The sequence below is a fragment of the Pelodiscus sinensis genome, chromosome 2, assembly GCF_049634645.1.
Source record: "Pelodiscus sinensis isolate JC-2024 chromosome 2, ASM4963464v1, whole genome shotgun sequence".
In the NCBI taxonomy this organism is placed as follows: Eukaryota; Metazoa; Chordata; order Testudines; family Trionychidae; genus Pelodiscus; species Pelodiscus sinensis.
Window position 1 is genome coordinate 67133555 of NC_134712.1, and position 20013 is coordinate 67153567.

The window sequence follows — 20013 nt, forward strand, 5'->3', positions numbered from 1 at the left end:
ATATCACTTTGCACTCACTTTTCCTGCCATAAGAAATGCTAGATTAATCTTTCTCAAGGATTTTCTATTATAACTACAAACTTAAGCAGTAGTCACAAATTGCCATGTTTGCTTTGATAAACACATCTAGTTACTTTGCTGTATACAGTATTCCCTAGAGTACATCTCAACATTTACTTCAAATACCAACATTTATTTAGTTATTTAATGCAATTAGAATCTAAAATAACTGGCAATTTTTAAGGGTGACCACTGTACAATCCCTCATGTACTGCTTAACAAGAATACGTGTGTATCTGCTTCTTTTGTTGCATGCAGCTTTCCTATTAAAATGTCCTACATACATACTCATCAACCTCCTTCCTAATTTTCATATATTTATTCTTACCTTCATTGGCTCAGATGACCATAATGAGCTCAGACCAGATTCTGATCCTTTTTCTCATGTGGAATACCAACTCTTATTCCAAGAATAGTCACATTGGAGTCAATGTAGGCGCTACACAAGGTGAATAAGAATGGCAGAATCTGGCCCTTTCTGAATATTTTTAAGCAAACACTTGGCTTGCAGTTTGGTTCAGAGATAACCTTCACAGAAAAAGAGCTGAGCTTCCCTCACTCTGCTTCTTCATGTGCTCCATATGCTCTGACAGCTTTTTTGCTTTCACCGTACTCTGGTTGGGATTTTTTTCATTTACAAAATCAAATGTACCCATTATTTTTTATAACAGATGTGTTGGGAATGCCACATCCTTTCAGTTTCTAAATTTGTTAATTTGTCCCATGCCAGTTACATATACTTGTTAGCTTTTTCAACTTACATTTTTACAAAGCATGAATTTAAGATTAGTGGAGGATTAAAATACATGATTTTTTGTTTGTTTGTTTTAGGGCCACTAGTTTTTCTGTCTGCTATTGCCATAAACAATTTCGACCAGCGACTTCTTACTATTCATCTGCTGTGACTCTAATAGGCACTGCGGTTCCTTGTTTATGTTCATTCTGTTTTCTTTCCTCCATATTTTTCTTATGTAAAGACTTGCCAGAAAGTTTAACCCCAGAGCTGCTTTTGGTTCTACATTGTAGCCTAATAAAATATCCTATTACGTGGCTGTAACATGGCTTTGACTACAGATGTTTGTCTCCCCTGAACTTTGGCAGTCAATCACAGATTTCTCCGAAAACACCCTCAGAAATGTATACATCCACTTGCTATCTGTCTCCACTTTTGAGAGTATCAGAATTACTTCCCTCCCTTCTTCTTAGATTCTGTAATCAAAATCACAATAAACACTGTCTAACCCGTGCTTCCTGCAGACTGCTAGTACCCTGCAATTGGAAGTTGAAATATGCACTAAGGAGCCCAGGCTCTGCCTCATTGTTCATTGGTAGATACAGAGGTGGGCTGAGACAGTGCCCTTTGAAAGAATATTGGTTATTCCATGTTTGCACTCTCATTGCGGGCTGATCTACAATGCTGCCATGTGTAGCAGAGGGAGCTGCCTGCCTAGCCTCTCATATGTAAAGTAGAATGTATTCAGTTTCATAACAAAGGACCAACAACCTAGAGATCTGTGATATTTAAGGAACAGCTCCTGGTAGCAGTGCTTTTTGTTTGTTCGTTTGTTTCATCCCTCCGCTTTTATTTGGTGATCCCAGTTTCCTGAAACCTGGCATTAACTGCATAAAAGATTGTTTCCATTTCGATATTTATTCCTTTTCAGATCTTTCTGTTGGTTGCAGATGCCAGCTTTCTGGCTCACTGGATGTGGCTTGTGTCCTGCTTGAGGCTCTGAATGGAATAAATGACATCACAATCCCAAAAGCCGCATATGTGTAGTACACAATGGCGTACCAGGAGGTGAAAAGCATTATTTAAAAGAGAAAATGTGAGATTCAAAAGAGATGCTTCGATTGCATGAGTACTCTGAAGGTTAAAGCCCGGGGAGGAAATTGCATCTGAAGTATAGCAGAGTTGGGTCACACTTCTAAAATCACTCCACTGAGTGCAGGCAGGAAACCATAATCAGACAAAATCCTTATTTGATTTTTCTGCAGATTCACCCAGGCCTGAAAAAAGAGAAACCAAATGTCCCATCCCAGGATGTGATGGCACAGGGCATGTGACTGGTCTGTACCCACATCACCGCAGTCTCTCAGGCTGTCCTCATAAAGTCAGAGTGCCACTGGAAAGTGAGTATCATCCTACAGCACAGACAGTAACTGAATCAGGCCTAAATCGCTAAGTTCAAACCAGGCATGTCATGTAAACGTTCAGGGCTGGATTATAGCTAGCTCTGTGCAGGTGCACAAGACAGGAGATGCTTCAATAAGCTGTTACCACTCTTGTGCTCCTGGGCAGGGCATAGTCACAATCCCTGTCCTTACACATGTGGCACTCAAGGCATGGTTAAAGCCTGCACCAGTAGAAATGCCAGGCTTCCCAAAAGGTGTGGAGAGACAAAGGTCATAGCCACACATCCGTGAACAAAGTGGGCATTATAACTGGGCTGTCACATAGCCCAGACTGAGTTTGCTGTTTTCTCTTTTCATATAACTGGCATGCTAGGTGACTGGTCTGCCCCTTTCCCAGGGAAACCAGAAGGGTCACCTGCACCAACCAAGGAGAGGGATTCTGGCAGTTACTTTACAGCATGCCTTTCTCCTATGACTGTGTTATGCTAATGTACATGTAGCCAGACCAGCTGGAATTCCCCATTCATTTCTTGCTATGCCAGTCTGATTACATTGGTTTGTGCTGGGTATGTTGTCTTCTGACATGATGCACTTAAATGACATATAATAAGCCAAAATGGAATGTCAAACTATTAGTTTGAACAACTTAGTCTGCCTGACTGTTATTTTTTGTTGTTGTTTTTGTTTTGTTTTTTTACAACTACAAATTAAAGGGACACTTGCACTTTACCAGTGTCCTCTTCTTAATTGTAGCTTTCTTTTTTTTTTAAATCTGTATTTATGGAAACATCTCTGGAGCGAACCAAGCTGCTGCAGTTGGAAGGCCTCAATATTAACTTTTTTATAAGCAAGGCTTTGCTAATTATCACACTTCCAATCAGCTCAGTACTGTTCTGTTGGGTGCAAAATGATTATCTGTAATCAAAATTTGCTTACTAACTGAACAACCCGGTTGATTAACAATCAGACAATCTTTTGAGTCAGTGTGCACCCAAAAGAATAGAGTAGAGCAGACAGCATGAAGGGAGGTGTGGAAAGCTATAGAATTATGTTTTACTTCACTCTTGATAAACACAGATCCACAACAGTTACTTTTGTTGGGGAGAGGAGAAATGTATGTACAATGGGTCCTATTCGTGCAATTGTCATCATAATGGCTTCCACTGGCATAAATGCTATCAGAGATCCATGAATGTGCAAACTACTGCCTGGGGATATGGTCCATTGGTATAAGGTGGATTTGCACCTACATATAGAGCAGAAGAGTGTAAGGGATGCAAATTAAAGTGGGTGGAGTTAGAGCCAAAAGAGGTGTGTCTGGGACAGATGGATTTTACACTCATATAGCATCATCTTACTCCAGCATAAGAAGTGAAACATCATGATGTAATTTAGAATTTGCCCAACCACTAATTTAAACCAGGCAGGGACCATTGGATGTTACACTATGCTAGTGTAGCCTGGGCCTCTCCACATCATCTTTTCTCAATTTCTAAAGTTTCATTTGAGCTAGAAGATGAAAAATCAAATGACAAGCCATTGTGCACTACACTCGAGAATATTTTGTGTTGCAAGAAGAAAATGTTCCTTAGAGGGAGATTGCTATATGTATGTTGTAATCTCTTTTTCTTTTTTTGTGTTTAGTTCTTTGTTCCTTAGAGAGAGATTGCTATATGTGTGTTATAATCTCTTTTTCTTTTTTGTGTTTAGTTCTTGCCATGCACGAAAATGTTTTAAAGTGCCCCACTCCAGGATGCACTGGAAGAGGACATGTCAACAGCAATCGCAACACACACAGAAGGTAATGCAGATCAGTTAGCATCCATTCAAATTAATATATAGCTGGGAGGAAATTGCCACACATGTTTGAAATTTAGTATCGTGAACAATATAATGTACTGCAATCACTGATTGACCACAAAGGTAACCAATATTGTTTAAAATCAAGCAATTAGTCTGCACAATTTAGTTAAATATTAAATTTCAGTATAGTATCAAAAATATCTCCAGGACTGGGTAGGACAGAAGCCACTAGTCCCATTTCAGAGATAATATTACAAATGATAATGAAACAAAATGCAAGTGAAACTTAATCATGTAAATGAAATATTATTTGATAAATGGACTCCCACCACAACCAAAATCAAAGCCCCATTGTCCTCATATGCTGTTTGCATAAATAGTAAATTCTTGTTATTTTTACTTTCATAGTACAGCTGCATGGAGAAGCCCAAATCATGTATCAGGGTCTGATTGTGCTAGTCATGGTATATAAAAATAAAGTGAGTTAAGAGATCATGTCAAGATGCAACAGGTGGATAAACAAACAATAAAGGGAAGGCATGGGAGACAAGGAAATTAAAGGAAATGTTTCTAGTCATTTTCTTGTTTGAAAATCCCTGTCATGTTTACAGCCCTTTTGTGACCAACTTTATTATAAATCAGTAGTGTTAATTATAAATAGATAGGAATTGAGGCAAATTGGAAATCAATAGTAAAGAGAAAATATAACTTGAGACAGGATGTACACTTAATTCATGATCATTCTTCATATTTGTATTTTTTCTACCAAAAATTATCCTCCCATCAATCTGTTATAGGGTTAATTCAGTCGTTCATCCAACATTGATGGCAAAATAGATTTATTTATTTTTTAAATCAGATAGTGATTTCCTGGCCCAAAACCTCTGATTTGAACTACCCAAAACTTTCATCCCGGTTCAACTTCCAAATGTTTCTCTCAAGAAACATACAAAATTCACATTTGATCCATCTCTGCATAATGGAATGAACCCCAGATCTGGTTCCAAATGGTCCATTTTGGATCTGAAATAGCAGCTACTACTTCTACTGTGTATGTAGGAGGTAGTTATGGATAGAGATGGGCCCATCAGACCTTTGTAGTCACAAATTCTTTGCTTTCTTCAAAGAGACAATGAGGAAGACACCCAATGCACACCATGACACTCTGAAATATAAGTGACATGAAAGGCCAGCATGAGCCTCAAAAACCTGAATGAATTTCACTTTCTAGTGTCCTTCACTTTTTGGCTTAAATTGGTGTGTATTTTTTTTTCTGTGCATTGTTAAACAGCTGCCACATTTCATCCCAGAGGTGGCTGCAACTCAGTAGGAGGAGGAGCCATCTGTAGTTTATGAAGTATTCTGAAGTCCTTTAGGACTAAAAGACAAGTTCCTATTCTGATAACTCAAATCATGCCACTCTTTTTTTAAACAGTCTTTCTGGCTGTCCAATTGCTGCAGCTGAAAAATTGGCAATGTCCCAGGAAAAAAATCAGCATGATTCTCCTAAAACTGGACAGTGCCACGATCAGGTTCCCAGGTAGGAGTCTCACACAGGTATTTCTGTGCCAATGCTGTTCTTTATTTTGTAAGGGATTCCATTCCTTACAGCTTTTCATTCTGAGCTACTGAGGTAGTCTAGTTCAGTGTAGCAGGCTGATCCTATACAAACATGTGGGGAGCAAAACTGGTTATGACTTGGGATAGTCAAAAGGCACTCAGCGGGTCTTTATGCATTCAGTTAACATTAAATGCCTACATGTCCTTGACAAATGAGTGAAATGTCTAAGAAACATTATTGCCCCATAAAAAAAAGTTGTTTCAATGATGGTTCTGGAGCACCTTCCTAGTGTTTTTAAGAAGCTTTTGTATGTTGTCCCTTTGCTGCAATGCTTTGGCTGCTGAGGATTAAAGAGTTTTGTTGCTTCTTGAACTCATCCCAGTTTTTGCAGCATATGTTCTAAAATGGGATCCCATGCTGATTTATGCTGAGATCCTTTGCAATCCCTAGCAATCACAGCACCGCCTAACTTATCTAAGTGTAGTAGTATTTAAGAGGGTTAAGCAGTCTCAATGCTCTGTTTCCCGGCTATAACAGATTTCTGATTGACCCATCAAAATTCTTTACAGTAATTCCTCATTTAACACTATGGATATGTTTCTTAAAATGTTCATGCTAAGTGAAAACGTGCTATGAGGGGTCAATTTTTTGTTGGTGCTTAGTCATCAACATCAACATTCGATATCTAGCAACTCGAGTCACCGCGGTTTGTTAAAACACAAAGATAAACATGTGAGTGAGTGGAAGAGTGCTGTGACCACATGTATTCATCCGCTCATGCGTATTACCACTGTTTTCATCAACTTTTACCACTGCACAAAGTAGTCTGCCACTTGATTATTTTTGTGTTATTTCGGGGACGGTCATGTTATTCGAAAAACGTTCCCCCCAAAAATCATGCTATTGCGAAAATGTGTTAAGTGGACACATGTTAAACAAGTAATTACTGTACTGTAATGCAGTTACTCGATTTAATTTTTATACTACGGTAACAAAAAAGTGCTTTAAAAATCATAAGCAACAAATCTCTCATTGAGCTTGTATAAGGTTTGAGAGTCTATTGATCCTGTAGACTTGCATAATTTGCACATCATTGGCATCAGCACCATCATGGCCTATTATACTGAGGCCTATTTGGGGGCACTTTAGTTTGTGGATTATTGACATGATTGGCTGTAATGGCTTCTTCTGAGCCATTTCAGAATATGGTGTCAATGTGTTTGCCAACTGCACGTGCCTTGACTCTACGTATGAAAAGTCCTTAGGAAATTATTGAAGACAAGTAGTTACTGCACAGTAGCTAAATGGAATAACACGTGGTTAATTATTCTTTCCTCCCAAATAGCAGAAGCAATCATTTTGGACCATACCATGTCATGTTTATTTGCCCAGAGGGCCTACCATTGGTATGCCAGTCATGATCCACAACTCTCCAAGCCCCTGCTGACTCATGCGCAAAAGACCTAGCATGAGCTCACTCTTTTTTAAAGAAAGGAAACACCCTCCTATGGTAGTGATCTATAAACAGAATAGTAATTCTGTTAGCAAGTTGCAGGATTGCTTGACTGTTAGATCAACCACAACATGCATTTTTATAGCTGATTTGTACATCCCAGAAATAGACTTCTATAAAGGCAATGGTTATGATCCTTATTTATATCCATTTTGGCAGGTGCCATCCCATTATAGCTTATCTTTCAATGCAAGGTACTGAAATGGGCATTCTTACTGTTTGTCCTTCCTGTTTTTTTCACTCTCCTCCTGGCAGTCTCTGCAGGGCAAACTTAGCAAAGCAGCTTGAGCTATCTCAGTACAGTTACCGAACACCACAGCCAGTCACCTCTCCCAGAGCCACTCTGACAAAAGAACAAGAGAAGTTTGGAAAAGTACCATTTGACTATGCCAGCTTTGATGCACAAGTCTTCGGCAAACGCACAATGGCCCCAGCAGTGCAAGGCCGAAAAACGCCACCATTTCTTGAATGTAAGCATGAAATTCTCATCTTTCTTAGAAGAAAAATACCACTATCCGAGAGTTTTCTTGTTTCAGGAAATAATGCACGTTAGCCAATGTTTTTAACCTGTTGCAATTTATTCTTTTAAAAGCAATATGATGATGAAAAACAAAATGTTTATCTTATTGACACCTTCCTGTTGGGTCACATTGTGATACACTTATTCATGTGGTACCATTCCACTATGAGTAGTCCCATTGAAGTTAGAGATGAGATCATGAACTGGCCTATATTGGCATAGCTACAGTGACTTCCATAAAGCTACACCAATTTGCACCAGCTGAGATCTGTTCCCAAAGGATTATTTCTACAATATGCTACTACTCAGAATGAAAAAGGTATCAAACAGGCACACCATTATGAGTAATTACATGAGTAGATCCTCTTCATTGTTGGATCTGCACAGATAACTGCAGCAAGGTTTTGCTCTGTTGTCTCTGCCACTAAGAACCCCGCTGTAGATATAGGTATTTCAGAATCTGCCCCAAATTTTGGCCAAAGATGCCATTGCCATGAGGGGAAGGGAAGACTCCTATGAGGGTTTGCTTTGTGTTATAACCAGGTTCAAAGGAAAGTGGATCCAAAACAATTACCATGAAAGTATTTCTTATTTTTTGTTTTGTTTACTATCATTAAAATATAATCAAAGAAAGTGAAGAGGACAAAAAATAACCAATGTTATACAGCTTACTCAATCTCCCCCCCCCCCCCCCAAAAAGGAAAAAGAAATGATAGTCATGGTTAAGATGAACAGAAAAGCAGAAATAAAATAATAATAATAATAAACCATCCTGTTTAAAGCTCTCAAATTATTAATAGCTTATATATTTCTGAGGTTTGGCACAATTTGATTTTTATTTTTATAATGCCAGATGATATTGCTGATTTTGTTAAAGCTTTTTTTCAGTTTTTATCAATATACATTTTCACAGTAGCAGGAAATTATGTGGGAAGCAGGTAGTAGGGGAGGCCAGACATAATTGTTTAGTGATAATAGATGTTAAGAATCAAAAAGTTCAAGCTTTACAACAGTTAAAACACAAACAGGCAACATCGCATGCGGAAAATACACAAACCAAATATCCTTAAGTTAAATTCTAAGAAGTTTTCACAGAGTATTTTTCTTACTTTGCCTATCTGTAAATTTCAATTATTATCAATGAAAACATTTTTCATCATTTTGTGTTTGTTTGGTGCAATTGACATTTACTGATATTGACCAAAACAAATCCAACCCTTTAAACCATATTTATAGTGCTGTATATGCAAGCCACATTTACAAATGTAAAAACCTATGTCAGACCTGTAAAATAGGCAAATAGATATGTGTGTTGCTAGGCCTTTGCATGAGCAATTTCTAATTTTACGTACAAAAGTGGGCACACTCCTTTAGTTATTTGTTTGCATATACACAAGGCTATTTAACAGGTGCATTTAAAGTGCTTATTTTTGCATTATTATATACATATGCAAATAAATTAATTACATAATTTCAAAAGAACATACATAATTAATGTAATTTTCTAACATCATGCTGGCAAAGATTGCACAATACACAACTGTAAAGAAAAAAGTGTAAAAGTTTATGAACATAGTAGGCATGAGGCATGAAGTGTTGGTATAGTTGAGTTTTGTTCAGCAGACTAAGTAAATAAGAACCCACAAATTTATTACTAGTACTTTTTGGATTTTGTACACATGAATTTGACCTGCTGAGACATGACACATGCTCATTTAAGAGCAGGGGGGTGGTTTGGTGATATTTTTGAAGTGGATAGCAGAAGAACCTTCAACCAAAACTCTATAGTTTGAATAGATTTGGTTATTCAGAGCAATTGAAATAACTGATAAACAGCATCGACTTACAGCATGATTTTTGCAAACACACCAGCTTGACAGTAATTTGCCTTTTAAGAATTACTGCTTCACAGTAATATTGTTTTGGGGATGGTATGACTTTTCAGTCTGATCTGTAACCTTTAATCAAAGCATGCCAAGTACTGGGGAAGTTTGGATCTTGACCTTAACTTTTTGTGTAGCTCTCAAATGCATAGTGGGCAAAAATCCTAGATCCAAAGAAAATTTAATCTTGGGAATCGATAGCTGGATCCCAACGTCTATAGTTCAATTACAGCTGTATAACATGTAGTTATGTATAGCAATACTCTTGAGTCCATGATGCAGGTAAAGAATAATTAGTTTGCTTATTCTATTTGGTTTGGGTTCTAGATATATATTAATAATTTGTTTAAAATAAAGCTGAAAATTGCTTTCTCTTTTGCCCATTTTTAAGAGCTACAGATGAAAGAATGTATTATTATTTGCGAAGACCTGAATTCATGATTAAAGGTTTCCCCTATCATAGTCAATGATACAATATAGAGCGAAGAAGGCACCTTCCTGTTCTGAGTTAGAGTATGCATTTGTGATAGGAGACAAACATAGACCCATGTACTCCATTTTTGAGATGTGAAATAGATTTTCTGTTCATCTGTAAAGCAATCTCTTCATTCTTAACTGTTCTCGTGTCTGGTACTGGCTGTACACATCCATCTTATTTTGACACAAAGGTGCTGTAAGAATGAAAATCCTCTATGTATTTGATTCCTTTTACCAATGTATTTATTACGTAAGTTGCAAGTGAGGTCCTCACTTATTTCTACTCTATCTTTGCTTAGGGGTGAGTAAAATCTGAGTAAAAACCACGTTTAATTCCTTCAGATTTATATGGTAAACATGTAAATATTAAAGGTGTCCTTGTGACAAACATCAACTAATCCAATATAGTGGAGTAACCAATAGATCTGTTAAATAGGGAAAATGACATATGTGCAATTACTAATCAAATCTCTCTTCAACAGCAAAGCATTTTTCAAATCCAGTGAAATTTTCCAATCGACTGCCTAGTGCTAGCGCCCACACACAGAGCCCTTGTCATGCCAACTCTTACAGCTATGGTCAATGTAGTGAAGACACCCACATAGCAGCAGCTGCTGCTATCCTGAACCTTTCCACCCGCTGCAGGGAAGCAGCAGAGATCCTCTCCAGCAAACCACAGAGCCTGACTGCCAAGGTAGGGTAGTCCAAGAACCTGGAGGGTGTCCTAGCTACTGAAATGTGTGCATAAACTGTCTTTCATAGGAATGACTGCATGAAATCTCAAAAAGGAAGCTTTTGTTTGCATGCTCTTTTGAAGAGAGACAGAGAAAAATTCATAGCACCATGACTGTTTCTGAGGGGGGGAAAAATGCTGGTATTAGGTTGTGTTCATCTTCATGATTGGATCTAAAGCACATGGAAGGATAAAGGGAAGAAACACCAAACCCAATAACTATTTTTGGTAATGAAGCTGGGTCTGTTCATGAAAAATCTTGAAACCTGTGGTAAGCAACCACTCAAGTGACTGATAAAAATCAGCCGATTAACAGGGAGTTTATAATAAAGGAGGAGCAAAAGCATATTCATTCAGTCTGATTATGATCTTTCTTACAGTGTTTGGAAAGCGGAGTAACTCTACTGACTTAGCGGAGTTAATTCTGATTTTTATTGAAGTATTACAGGGAAAAGACAAACCCTTTGGCTAAGTCTACACTGACAGATTCTTGCGCAAGAACAGCTGTTCTTGCACAAAAACTTGCCGGGTATCTACACTGCACGCGTGTTCTTGTGCAAGTAAATGTACAGTACAGCGTCAGAAAAGAGGGCTTCTTCTGGATGAGTTATTCCTCTCCCCATAAGGAATAAGCCTTCTTGCGCAAGAGCTCTTGCTCAAGAGGGCAGTGTAGACAGGCAACATGAATTTCTTGCGCAAGAAACCCCAATGGCTAAAATGGCCATCAGAGCTTTCTTGCGCAAGAGTGCGTCCATGCTGCCATTGACGCTCTTTCGCAAAAGCACATGGCAGTGTTGACACGCTCTTGTGGAAGACTTTTTGTGCAAGAACTCTTCGGCAAAACAGTTCTTGCGCAAGAAGCTGCCAGTGTAGACATTGCCTTTGTGTCTAAAGATACTGCAGGCAAGTCTCTTTCAGACTGAAGGCCACCTAATAAGAGTAGCTGCCTGTGTGGACTGTAGTCATGTAATCATATTTTTGGATTGGTCTGAGACTTCTTACTGTTCTTTGTGATTCACAGAAGTCTCCATTATGATTCAGTAGCCTTAATGTATTTGATGTTACATAGAACCACATTGCTTATGCAGCTAGTCAGGACACATATATGTGACCTCCTTCATGAGACTAAAAGAAGCATTTTTATTTGTACTGAAGCCCCATAATGGTAGGAATTGTACACATGCAGATCATTGCACTAAAGAGAAGATGGATGATTGTAGTTATACAATCTTGCCAGGAGGAAATTGTTGGTCTAATAAAATATAAAATAGTATATTTATACTTGGTGTGGGCCTTAGGATCTGTCTATCTACCACTGTCCTATTTAAGCATCACACTCAATCTAGCTGGAAGATATCCACATCTGTTGGCCTGCAATCAGAGCTGCCAACAGAACTGCGGGGGCCTGGACAAGGTGTGAGAGGGAGGGGAGGATAGGAGGGATATTCTGAGCTCTGTGTTCCTAAAAAGTGAAAATTCCTACTTTGCTGAGCCAGTTTTCCATTTGTCACAGTCAGATTCTTGACATTGATGTTGGGGGACATTCTAATGTGGGGTCATCTTCCTACCCATCAAGACAGGCATTTGTGAACCCAGAGATGTATTTGTCAAGGGCCCAGAATTTGCCAGTGGATTCTTTCCTAGCTGACAGATCCACTTGAGATGTTAGCCACAGAGAGCTTCTTATGCCAGACTTCAGTAGAGGTTTCATGTCATGTTGAGAGGGAGGTTGATGCCAATGGTTGGATTAAATTGCTGCCCCAGCCTTTGGCTGAACTCAACAACAAACGTTTCTTGCCAGCAAAGAGCAATAAAGGGACCGTGCAAAACCCAAAGATTTTCCATTCTACACCTGCTTCATTTTTGCCAAATCGTGGTAGGTTTGAGTGGGACTGACTATAATAGTAACAACACTCAGCAACGCTTGGGGAACACAATTTAATCCTTTTTTAGAGCCAGGAATAGCAGCCTAAAAGAAAATTATCTGCATACCTTGTCATCTGCCTGCCTCCACTTTTGCCAAGCTTTCAATAGGACACAGCGACAACCTACTGATACAAAACATGTGACAGAAGTATCAGAATTAGCTTCTGGCCAGAATAGAGACAAGTAAGCCTCAAATTGAGTGAGTGGCCAAAACCACACAAAACCCTTTTTATGTGGTTTTAGAAGTTTATTACTTTTAGCAAGCAAGGCTCTTAGATTCTCTACGAAACTGTTTCCATATTTTCCTCTATCTCCAAAAAGGGGAGCAAACCTTGTTTTAACATGCTGTAACTTGAGTGATTTTCTTTTAAAAATATGGACAATTATTTTGAAATGCTCCTGATTTTTGTGTCTAACATTTGTGAAAGCAACATGTAACTATTTGCATGTTTTATATATTTTTTAAATTATCAAAAAGATCCCAAGGATTCTATTGGCCAAATGTTATATTTGTGCACAAATTATACAATACCATCAGCAACAGTTTCACTTGATACGATACTAATAATTATGTCCATTGTTTGTTCTCGGCAATACTCTGAGGCGCATTCAGGGAAATGGCAAATAAGGGGCATAATCATTGGGTGCACAGGACTTCTCCAGTCCAGGGCTGCAGATGCAGGGAAGGCTGAACTCCTGCTGGGGCCCGGACCAGAAATGAATGGCAGAAGGGGAGATCAAGCTCCTGCCAGGGCTGGACCCAGTGGAGGGAGGGAATATGGTGTTCAGTCCAGGATTAGAACAATGTGGAGGGAGTGAAGCTTAAGCTCCTCCCAGAGCCATTGAGATGGCGGGCAACAAGTTTGTGGGGGACATAAAATGTGCTTTCCAAAAGGGCTCAAATTTAAAATCCTGTGTGCATCCCTGACTGCTCACATAAGTGCTACACCTGAAATTTTTTGTGCAAGGGGCTTAATTCAGGACTGTGTAGTTCCAGGTCTATGGGCCCTGCTTTTAAATCGTGTCCTTTTGCCAAAAAGGTAATAAATAATGCAGTGAACATGGTGCCATTGAAGATCAAAGCTCCATGTCTTGCAAGGGTGTTTACCTCCTGCCTGGCCTTGAAGTATTGGCCCATCATTGCACAATGCACATCTTGTTGGGGTGAGTGATGTGGGTGGATGCAGCTGCATTGGCTCTGTGGCATTAAGCTTATTCTATGTATGCAGATGCTATGGCAGGATTTCTTCTCTTAGAGAAGCTCCAAGTGCAAATCTGTAAAAGGAGTTTCCCAGTGCTGTTCCTGGTTATTCCATGTTTGCCAAATTTTGCATCTTGGTTTCTGAAACATGCTCATTACTTCATAAGTACTTGTCCTTTTGCCTCAGAAATGAATTATTTTTCACTTGAAAATACCCAATGACATTTCTTTCTTTTTAAAAAATAGCAACTTTCAATTTTTCAGTGAATTTGGAATATCTTCAACTATGTTGGGAAAACTTGCATTTCTAAGTTTCAGTGGGAAAGGAAGGTGAATAGCCCAATCTAAATAAAGGAAGAGAAAAATAACATTATATTTTAGCAGTCATCTGGGCCAAAAAAGTAGCATAGTGGCAAGTGATATACAGATCATAGAGAAATATAAAAATTACCTCATGATGGATTGGGATTACCGTTAGCCTAAATTAATTTGGAATCCAAGTTCCCTCAATTCATTTGCAACCATTTGCAAGTGATGATACCCCTTCATTCAGCACTGGTGAGGCTACATCTGGAGTATTGCATCCAGTTTTGAGGCCCCCGCCCACTACAGAAAGGATATGAACAAATTGAAGAGAGTCAATAATTAGGGGCTGGGACACATGATTGATGAGGAGAGGCGGAGGGAACTGATTTTATTTAATCTGCAAAAGAGAAGAATGGGAGGGGATTCGATAGCAGCCTTCAACTACCTGAAAAGGTGATGAGGAGGCTTCCAAGGTGGATGGAGCTAGGCTGTTCTCAGTGGTGATCATAGAATCATAGAATAATAGGACTGGAAGGGACCTCGAGAGGTCATCGAGTCCAGCCCCCCACCCTCAAGGCAGGACCACGCTCTGTCTACACCATCCCTGACAGATGTCTATCTAACCTATTCTTAAATATCTCCAGAGAGGGAGATTCCACCACCTCCCTTGGCAATTTATTCCAATAATGATGTTCTGTGATGGCAGATGACAGAACAAGGAGAATTGGTCTTAAACTACTGTGGAGGAGGTCTAGATTGGAGATTAGGAAAAAAACTATTTCACTTCTCTGGTGTTAGAGGTTTTCATGGCCAGGCTTGGCAAGGCCCTAGCTGGAATGATTTAGTCGGAGTTGGCCCTGCTTTGGGCAGGAAATTAGACTAGTTGTCATCTTGAGGTCTTTTCCAAATGCTATCTTCTATGATTCTATGATCACAGTCTCTCAACATAATTTGTCTGCAGGTAGGGCCCAATCAAACTTCCGCTGAAGCAGATGTAAGTTGGGTCATAGGAAGCTGGGCCTGGCCCATATTCTCTAGTGCACCACATGTGCATGTAGCATGTCCTGTCAGAAATTGTCTCTATTTTACAGCCATCACCACTGCTGCCACTCACAGAGGTAGACACAAGCAGCACAGTCTATCTTTAGCCTCATCATTGCTGCTTGCCAAGAATTCTGTTTAATGTTTTGGTGTTTTTCCCACCTGTTTAGACAAAATGGCATATGCATGCCGTGCCTTGAACAAAAACAAAAAATGACACTTGCTTGAAATGTTTGAAGTTCGAATTCTGGGGTTTTTTTTTTTAGCAAAACCCGAAAACATAAACTATGTCATCTGTCCATTCTTGGCTATTGATGATGACAATGATGACAACTGCATCAACTACATAGATAATGCAGTTGATTGACAGCATGCTTACCAGACAAGTCCCTAAGGCCATGCATCTTAAGATCTAACTACAGAACAATCTGCTTGCAGAACAAGACCAATGGCAGGCATGACCTTCTGAAGAAAAAAACAATATGCTGATTAGCAGTGTTCTTCTCTTTCTTTCCTTAGGTTGTAAATTGCTCCGGCTGGGAACTCTGTGTGTGTGTGTGTGTGTGTGTGTGTGTGTGTGTGTGTGTGAGAGAGAGAGAGAGAGAGAGAGGGGCATAAGATCCCATTCCTGCAAACAATTACACCCATGCTTAACTTTAAGCATTTGAGTATCCTAGATTTCTTCTGTGAGATAAATTGAATGTTTAAAGTTAAGCGTGTGGGTGATAAATCTTTGTAGAATCATAACTCAAGTGCTTACATGTGGTCTCCTCACCTCAAAAAAGATATTTTGGCCTTGGAAAGGGTTCAGAAAAGGGCAACTAAAATGATTAGGGGTTTGGAACGGGTCCCATATGAGGAGAGGCTAAAGAGACTGGGACTTTTCAGTTTAGAAAAGAGGAGACTGAGAGGGGATATGATAGAGGTCTATAAAATCATGAGTGGTGTGGAGAGGGCTGATAAAGAAAAGTTATTTATTAGTTCCCATAATAGAAGAACTAGAGGACACCAAATGAAATTAATGGGTAGCAGGTTTAAAACTAATAAAAGAAAGTTCTTCTTCACACAGCGTGTTGTCAACCTGTGGAACTCCTTGCCAGAGGAGGCTGTGAAGGCTAGGACTATAATAGAGTTTAAAGAGAAGCTGGATGAATTCATGGAGGTTAGGTCCATAAAAGGCTATTAGCCAGGGGATAAAATGGTGTCCTTGGCCTCTGTTGTCAGAGGCTGGAGAGGGATGGCAGGAGACAAATCGCTTGATCATTGTCTTTGGTCCACCCTCTCTGGGGCACCTGGTGCTGGCCACTGTCGGTAGACAGGATACTGGGCTAGATGGACCTTTGGTCTGACCCAGTACGGCCGTTCTTGTGTTCTTATGTTACAATTGTATCCCTGCACCAGCATGATGTCTTGAACATTGGCACATTAGCAATCAATACATTCAAATAGTAACGTATATGCACACTTAATGAACTCAATGTGATTTTATATATTACTAGTTCTAGATATATTTTTCATATTGAAAATGAGAGTTTTTAGCATAGGTCATAATCAAACTGAGATTTTCAAGTGCATCTATTGCACAATGGAAAAACTAAATAACTGGTGACTTTCTTTCTGTAGACATTCAAAGAATGGATAGAAACCCTTAACTGTTACAGTAAGGCCCCAATTGTGCAATGCGATTCATATGGTTGCCATGCTTCACGCTGATCAAATTGTAAGGTCAAGGCTTAAATTGGAACTGTCACTTTAGAGACATTGCAGAATATTAAATATTGTGAGCTACCAAATGAGCCAACAAACACAAAAACAAGGGATAAATCCATCACAGATGGACCATACCTTGTTTGTTTAGCAGATAAGTGTAGATCAATTTTCATGGTTATTGGCAATACTTTGTAGCGTACTAGGAAATGTTCTGTAATATATTTTCTAAAATAAAAAAGTCATATTGTGAGACCTCACAACAAAGCTCAACTATTAAATCTTTGATGTGTAGTTGCTAGTGTTCACTAGTAATTTTGGTGTGCAAATGATGTGGTATTCATATTAGCATCATACTTCTGCTGTATCGGTTTTACTACATTGATCCTAAGGGAAAAAAGGAAATACATTTTAGTCATTTTTTTCTCATTTTTCATTCTAAATTCCTTTTTCCAGCTGCTTCTCAAACTTGTGAGGGTGATTATACTCTCCTTGACATGGGAGGAAATCAGAAGTAGCTTGAATGTATGGTTCTCGTCTCGTGTTAGTTTTGTACTGTTTTCACTCCATTATCTTCACAGAATTGTTTCCTGGTTTACACCAGCATAAATGAGATCAGACTCAGGCATTTTATAGTTATACCAGTATCAAACTGATTTAATATAGGGAAGAATCAGGCACTTAGAATAATAGATTCAGGGTATGTCTACACAGCAAAGTTAATAGCGTCTATACATGCAAACCACTATTTCAAAATTAATTCAAAATAGCGGATTCGAATTCAGTAAACCTCATTCTACAAGAGTAACACCAAATTTGAAATAGCTATTTCGAAATAAGTGCTGTATAGACACTTAATTTGAAATAAGGGGCCTCCAGCCCTTCCCAGGGAGCCCTGATGGCCACTCTGGGCACAACCAGGAAAACTTACTCTCCTCTCCCTCAGCCCCAGAGCCATTAAAAGGGTAGACTCTGGCCACAGTGCTTGTGCCAGAATAAATTCCACAACCTCCCTAGGCAACTTACTCCATTGTTTAACCACCCCGACGGGTAGGATGTTTTTTTCTAATGTCCAACCTAAACCTGTAATTTAAGCCTACTGCTTCTTGTCCTATCATCAGAGGTCAAGGAGAACAATTATTCTCCCCCATCCTTGTAACATCCTTTTAGGTACTTGAAAAATGCTATCATGTCTCTTCTCCGTCTTCTCTTTCCAAACTATACAAACCCAGTTCTTTCAATCTTCCCTCCTGTTTTCTAGAACTGTAATCATTTTTGTTGTTCTTCTCTGGACCTTCTCCAATTTCTCAACATTTTTCTTGAAATGTGGTGCCCAGAAATGGATGCCTGATCCTTTGTTAGCCAGATGAATTTTAAAATTCTGACGTTTATATACTTCACTTTTTATGCTAAGAACTTGTATATTTTACATTGCTATGGTGAGCATATTTGAAAGGCGACATGGAGTAAAACCAAATAGAGGCCTGCACTGGCCCTCGTTAATTTCAATAGAATCAATACTGGGTCTTTAATGAAGTCACAATTGCTCTTAGAAAGGGAACCAACCGTTCCAAGTCAAATACATCTTCACTCTATTTTTATTTCAGTCTAACAAAAACTTTTAGCATTTTTGTCTCGATAATGCCCCTTTAAAATAAATACTGGGAAAATAAGTGAGGGAGACATATTCAGAGGAAGGTAGGATAAGAATAGGAAAGAACATTGGAAGTCTCTGTGACCATCCTGTTTTTCCTCACCATTCGGAGTTTGCAATGAATGCAGCAAAGGGTTCAAAATAAAAAGCTGTAAATGTGCGATCCATCCGACTATAAACAAAAGGGGTATTTTTCCATGACTATATTTAATTGTTGTGTGCATCTGTGAGCTCACTTAAACCCCATCTGTATACTGCTTCACAAATGCATACAATTCATGCTTTTTCTGGTCGGAGTTAAGTCTGTGTTGCACAACCCAACTTCTGTGTGAAAATCTCTCAATAACCACATCAATAAATGTTCTTCCCATCCATCAAATCTCATTGGTGCATTGAATTATGCCTTATTTCCAGTGATGATCTATATTTCCTGACATTTTGCAATCTGCAATTTCAGTTGGATGGACTATGATTGCTTGTGTTCCATTTTTTGTTGTTGTCGCCTTCAGAGTAGTTGATATTTTGTCAGTGACAGAGAATCTGCACTATTTATGTTTTTTTGCACCATAAAAGTACTGCAGCCCAGTCACATGGCATCTTCTCCTAAGCCATCTGTCACAGAGGTCTGGAATTTTATGTGAATGCTGGTTGGGCAGACTTAACTCAAGTTTTTTTTTTATTATGAAAAATGTCACCAACTACAATATTTAGCATTTTACTTTACATTGGTCATTAAACTTGATTACTGTAGCTCTGTTTCATTGCTATAGTTACATACCAACTGTGAAGCCAAAAAACGCCAGGGCAATCATGGCAAAGCTATATTGTCATATCCTGGAGAATGTACTTGGCAGTGATATAGTTAATGTCTTGGATTTTTGTAACTAAGGTTTATTAATGCTGGTATAAAAATGTATTTGATATTATACAGATGGCATAAGATGTTGTGGTTACTAAGTTATTATCCAGGATAAGCTCTACTGTCAAATTCAGGGCTTAAAACTATCACAGGAGATTAAACTATTTACTAAAAAGGGGCAGAAAGATATAACCAAAGCGTCTTAGTATGAACATATTAGAAGTGTATTTACTTGCCATAAATATAATAACACATATCTCTCTTAATCTGAGCAACTGAAAATGTGAACTTTGTCATGCAAGAGAAACAAATACAAGTGATGCCTTTGAGTTTCTAAATGGAACTAGGCTAGTGTCTTTCTTAGGCTTGGGGCTTGTCAGTAGAAAGAGAGCCCCAAAGTGAGAGTTTGATTATTAAATTCTTCTACACTTTGTGATTTTGTATGTTTTGGTCTCAAGTGCCTAACTTAAGCCATCTTCTAAAAGCCTGATTTTCAGAAACGGGAGGAGGAGTTGCTCAGTTGTTGTGAAGATTGGCTCCCTTTAAGGTGTCTAAAGCTGGACACCTATAACTGACCCACCCAAATCACACCTAGTTTTTGAAAATGTAGGCCTCACTGGCCACCTCCTACTT

At 38.8% G+C, this 20013-nt stretch overlaps 1 protein-coding gene and 1 long non-coding RNA gene across 2 annotated transcripts in view; one reads left to right on the forward strand and one right to left on the reverse strand.

The window, feature by feature from the left end:
* The window catches only part of ST18 (ST18 C2H2C-type zinc finger transcription factor), a 216468-nt gene that overhangs the window by 163264 nt on the left and 33191 nt on the right, over positions 1-20013 (forward strand). Inside the window, exons 7-11 of the mRNA XM_075920711.1 lie at positions 2059-2193; positions 3907-3997; positions 5435-5539; positions 7329-7543; positions 10436-10647. Coding sequence (XP_075776826.1) covers positions 2059-2193; positions 3907-3997; positions 5435-5539; positions 7329-7543; positions 10436-10647 — 758 coding nt within the window. The remainder of the gene's footprint in view (positions 1-2058; positions 2194-3906; positions 3998-5434; positions 5540-7328; positions 7544-10435; positions 10648-20013) is intronic.
* Positions 1-20013, reverse strand: part of LOC112547091 (uncharacterized) — a 139548-nt gene that overhangs the window by 53505 nt on the left and 66030 nt on the right. The gene's annotated exons all lie outside the window — the stretch shown is intronic.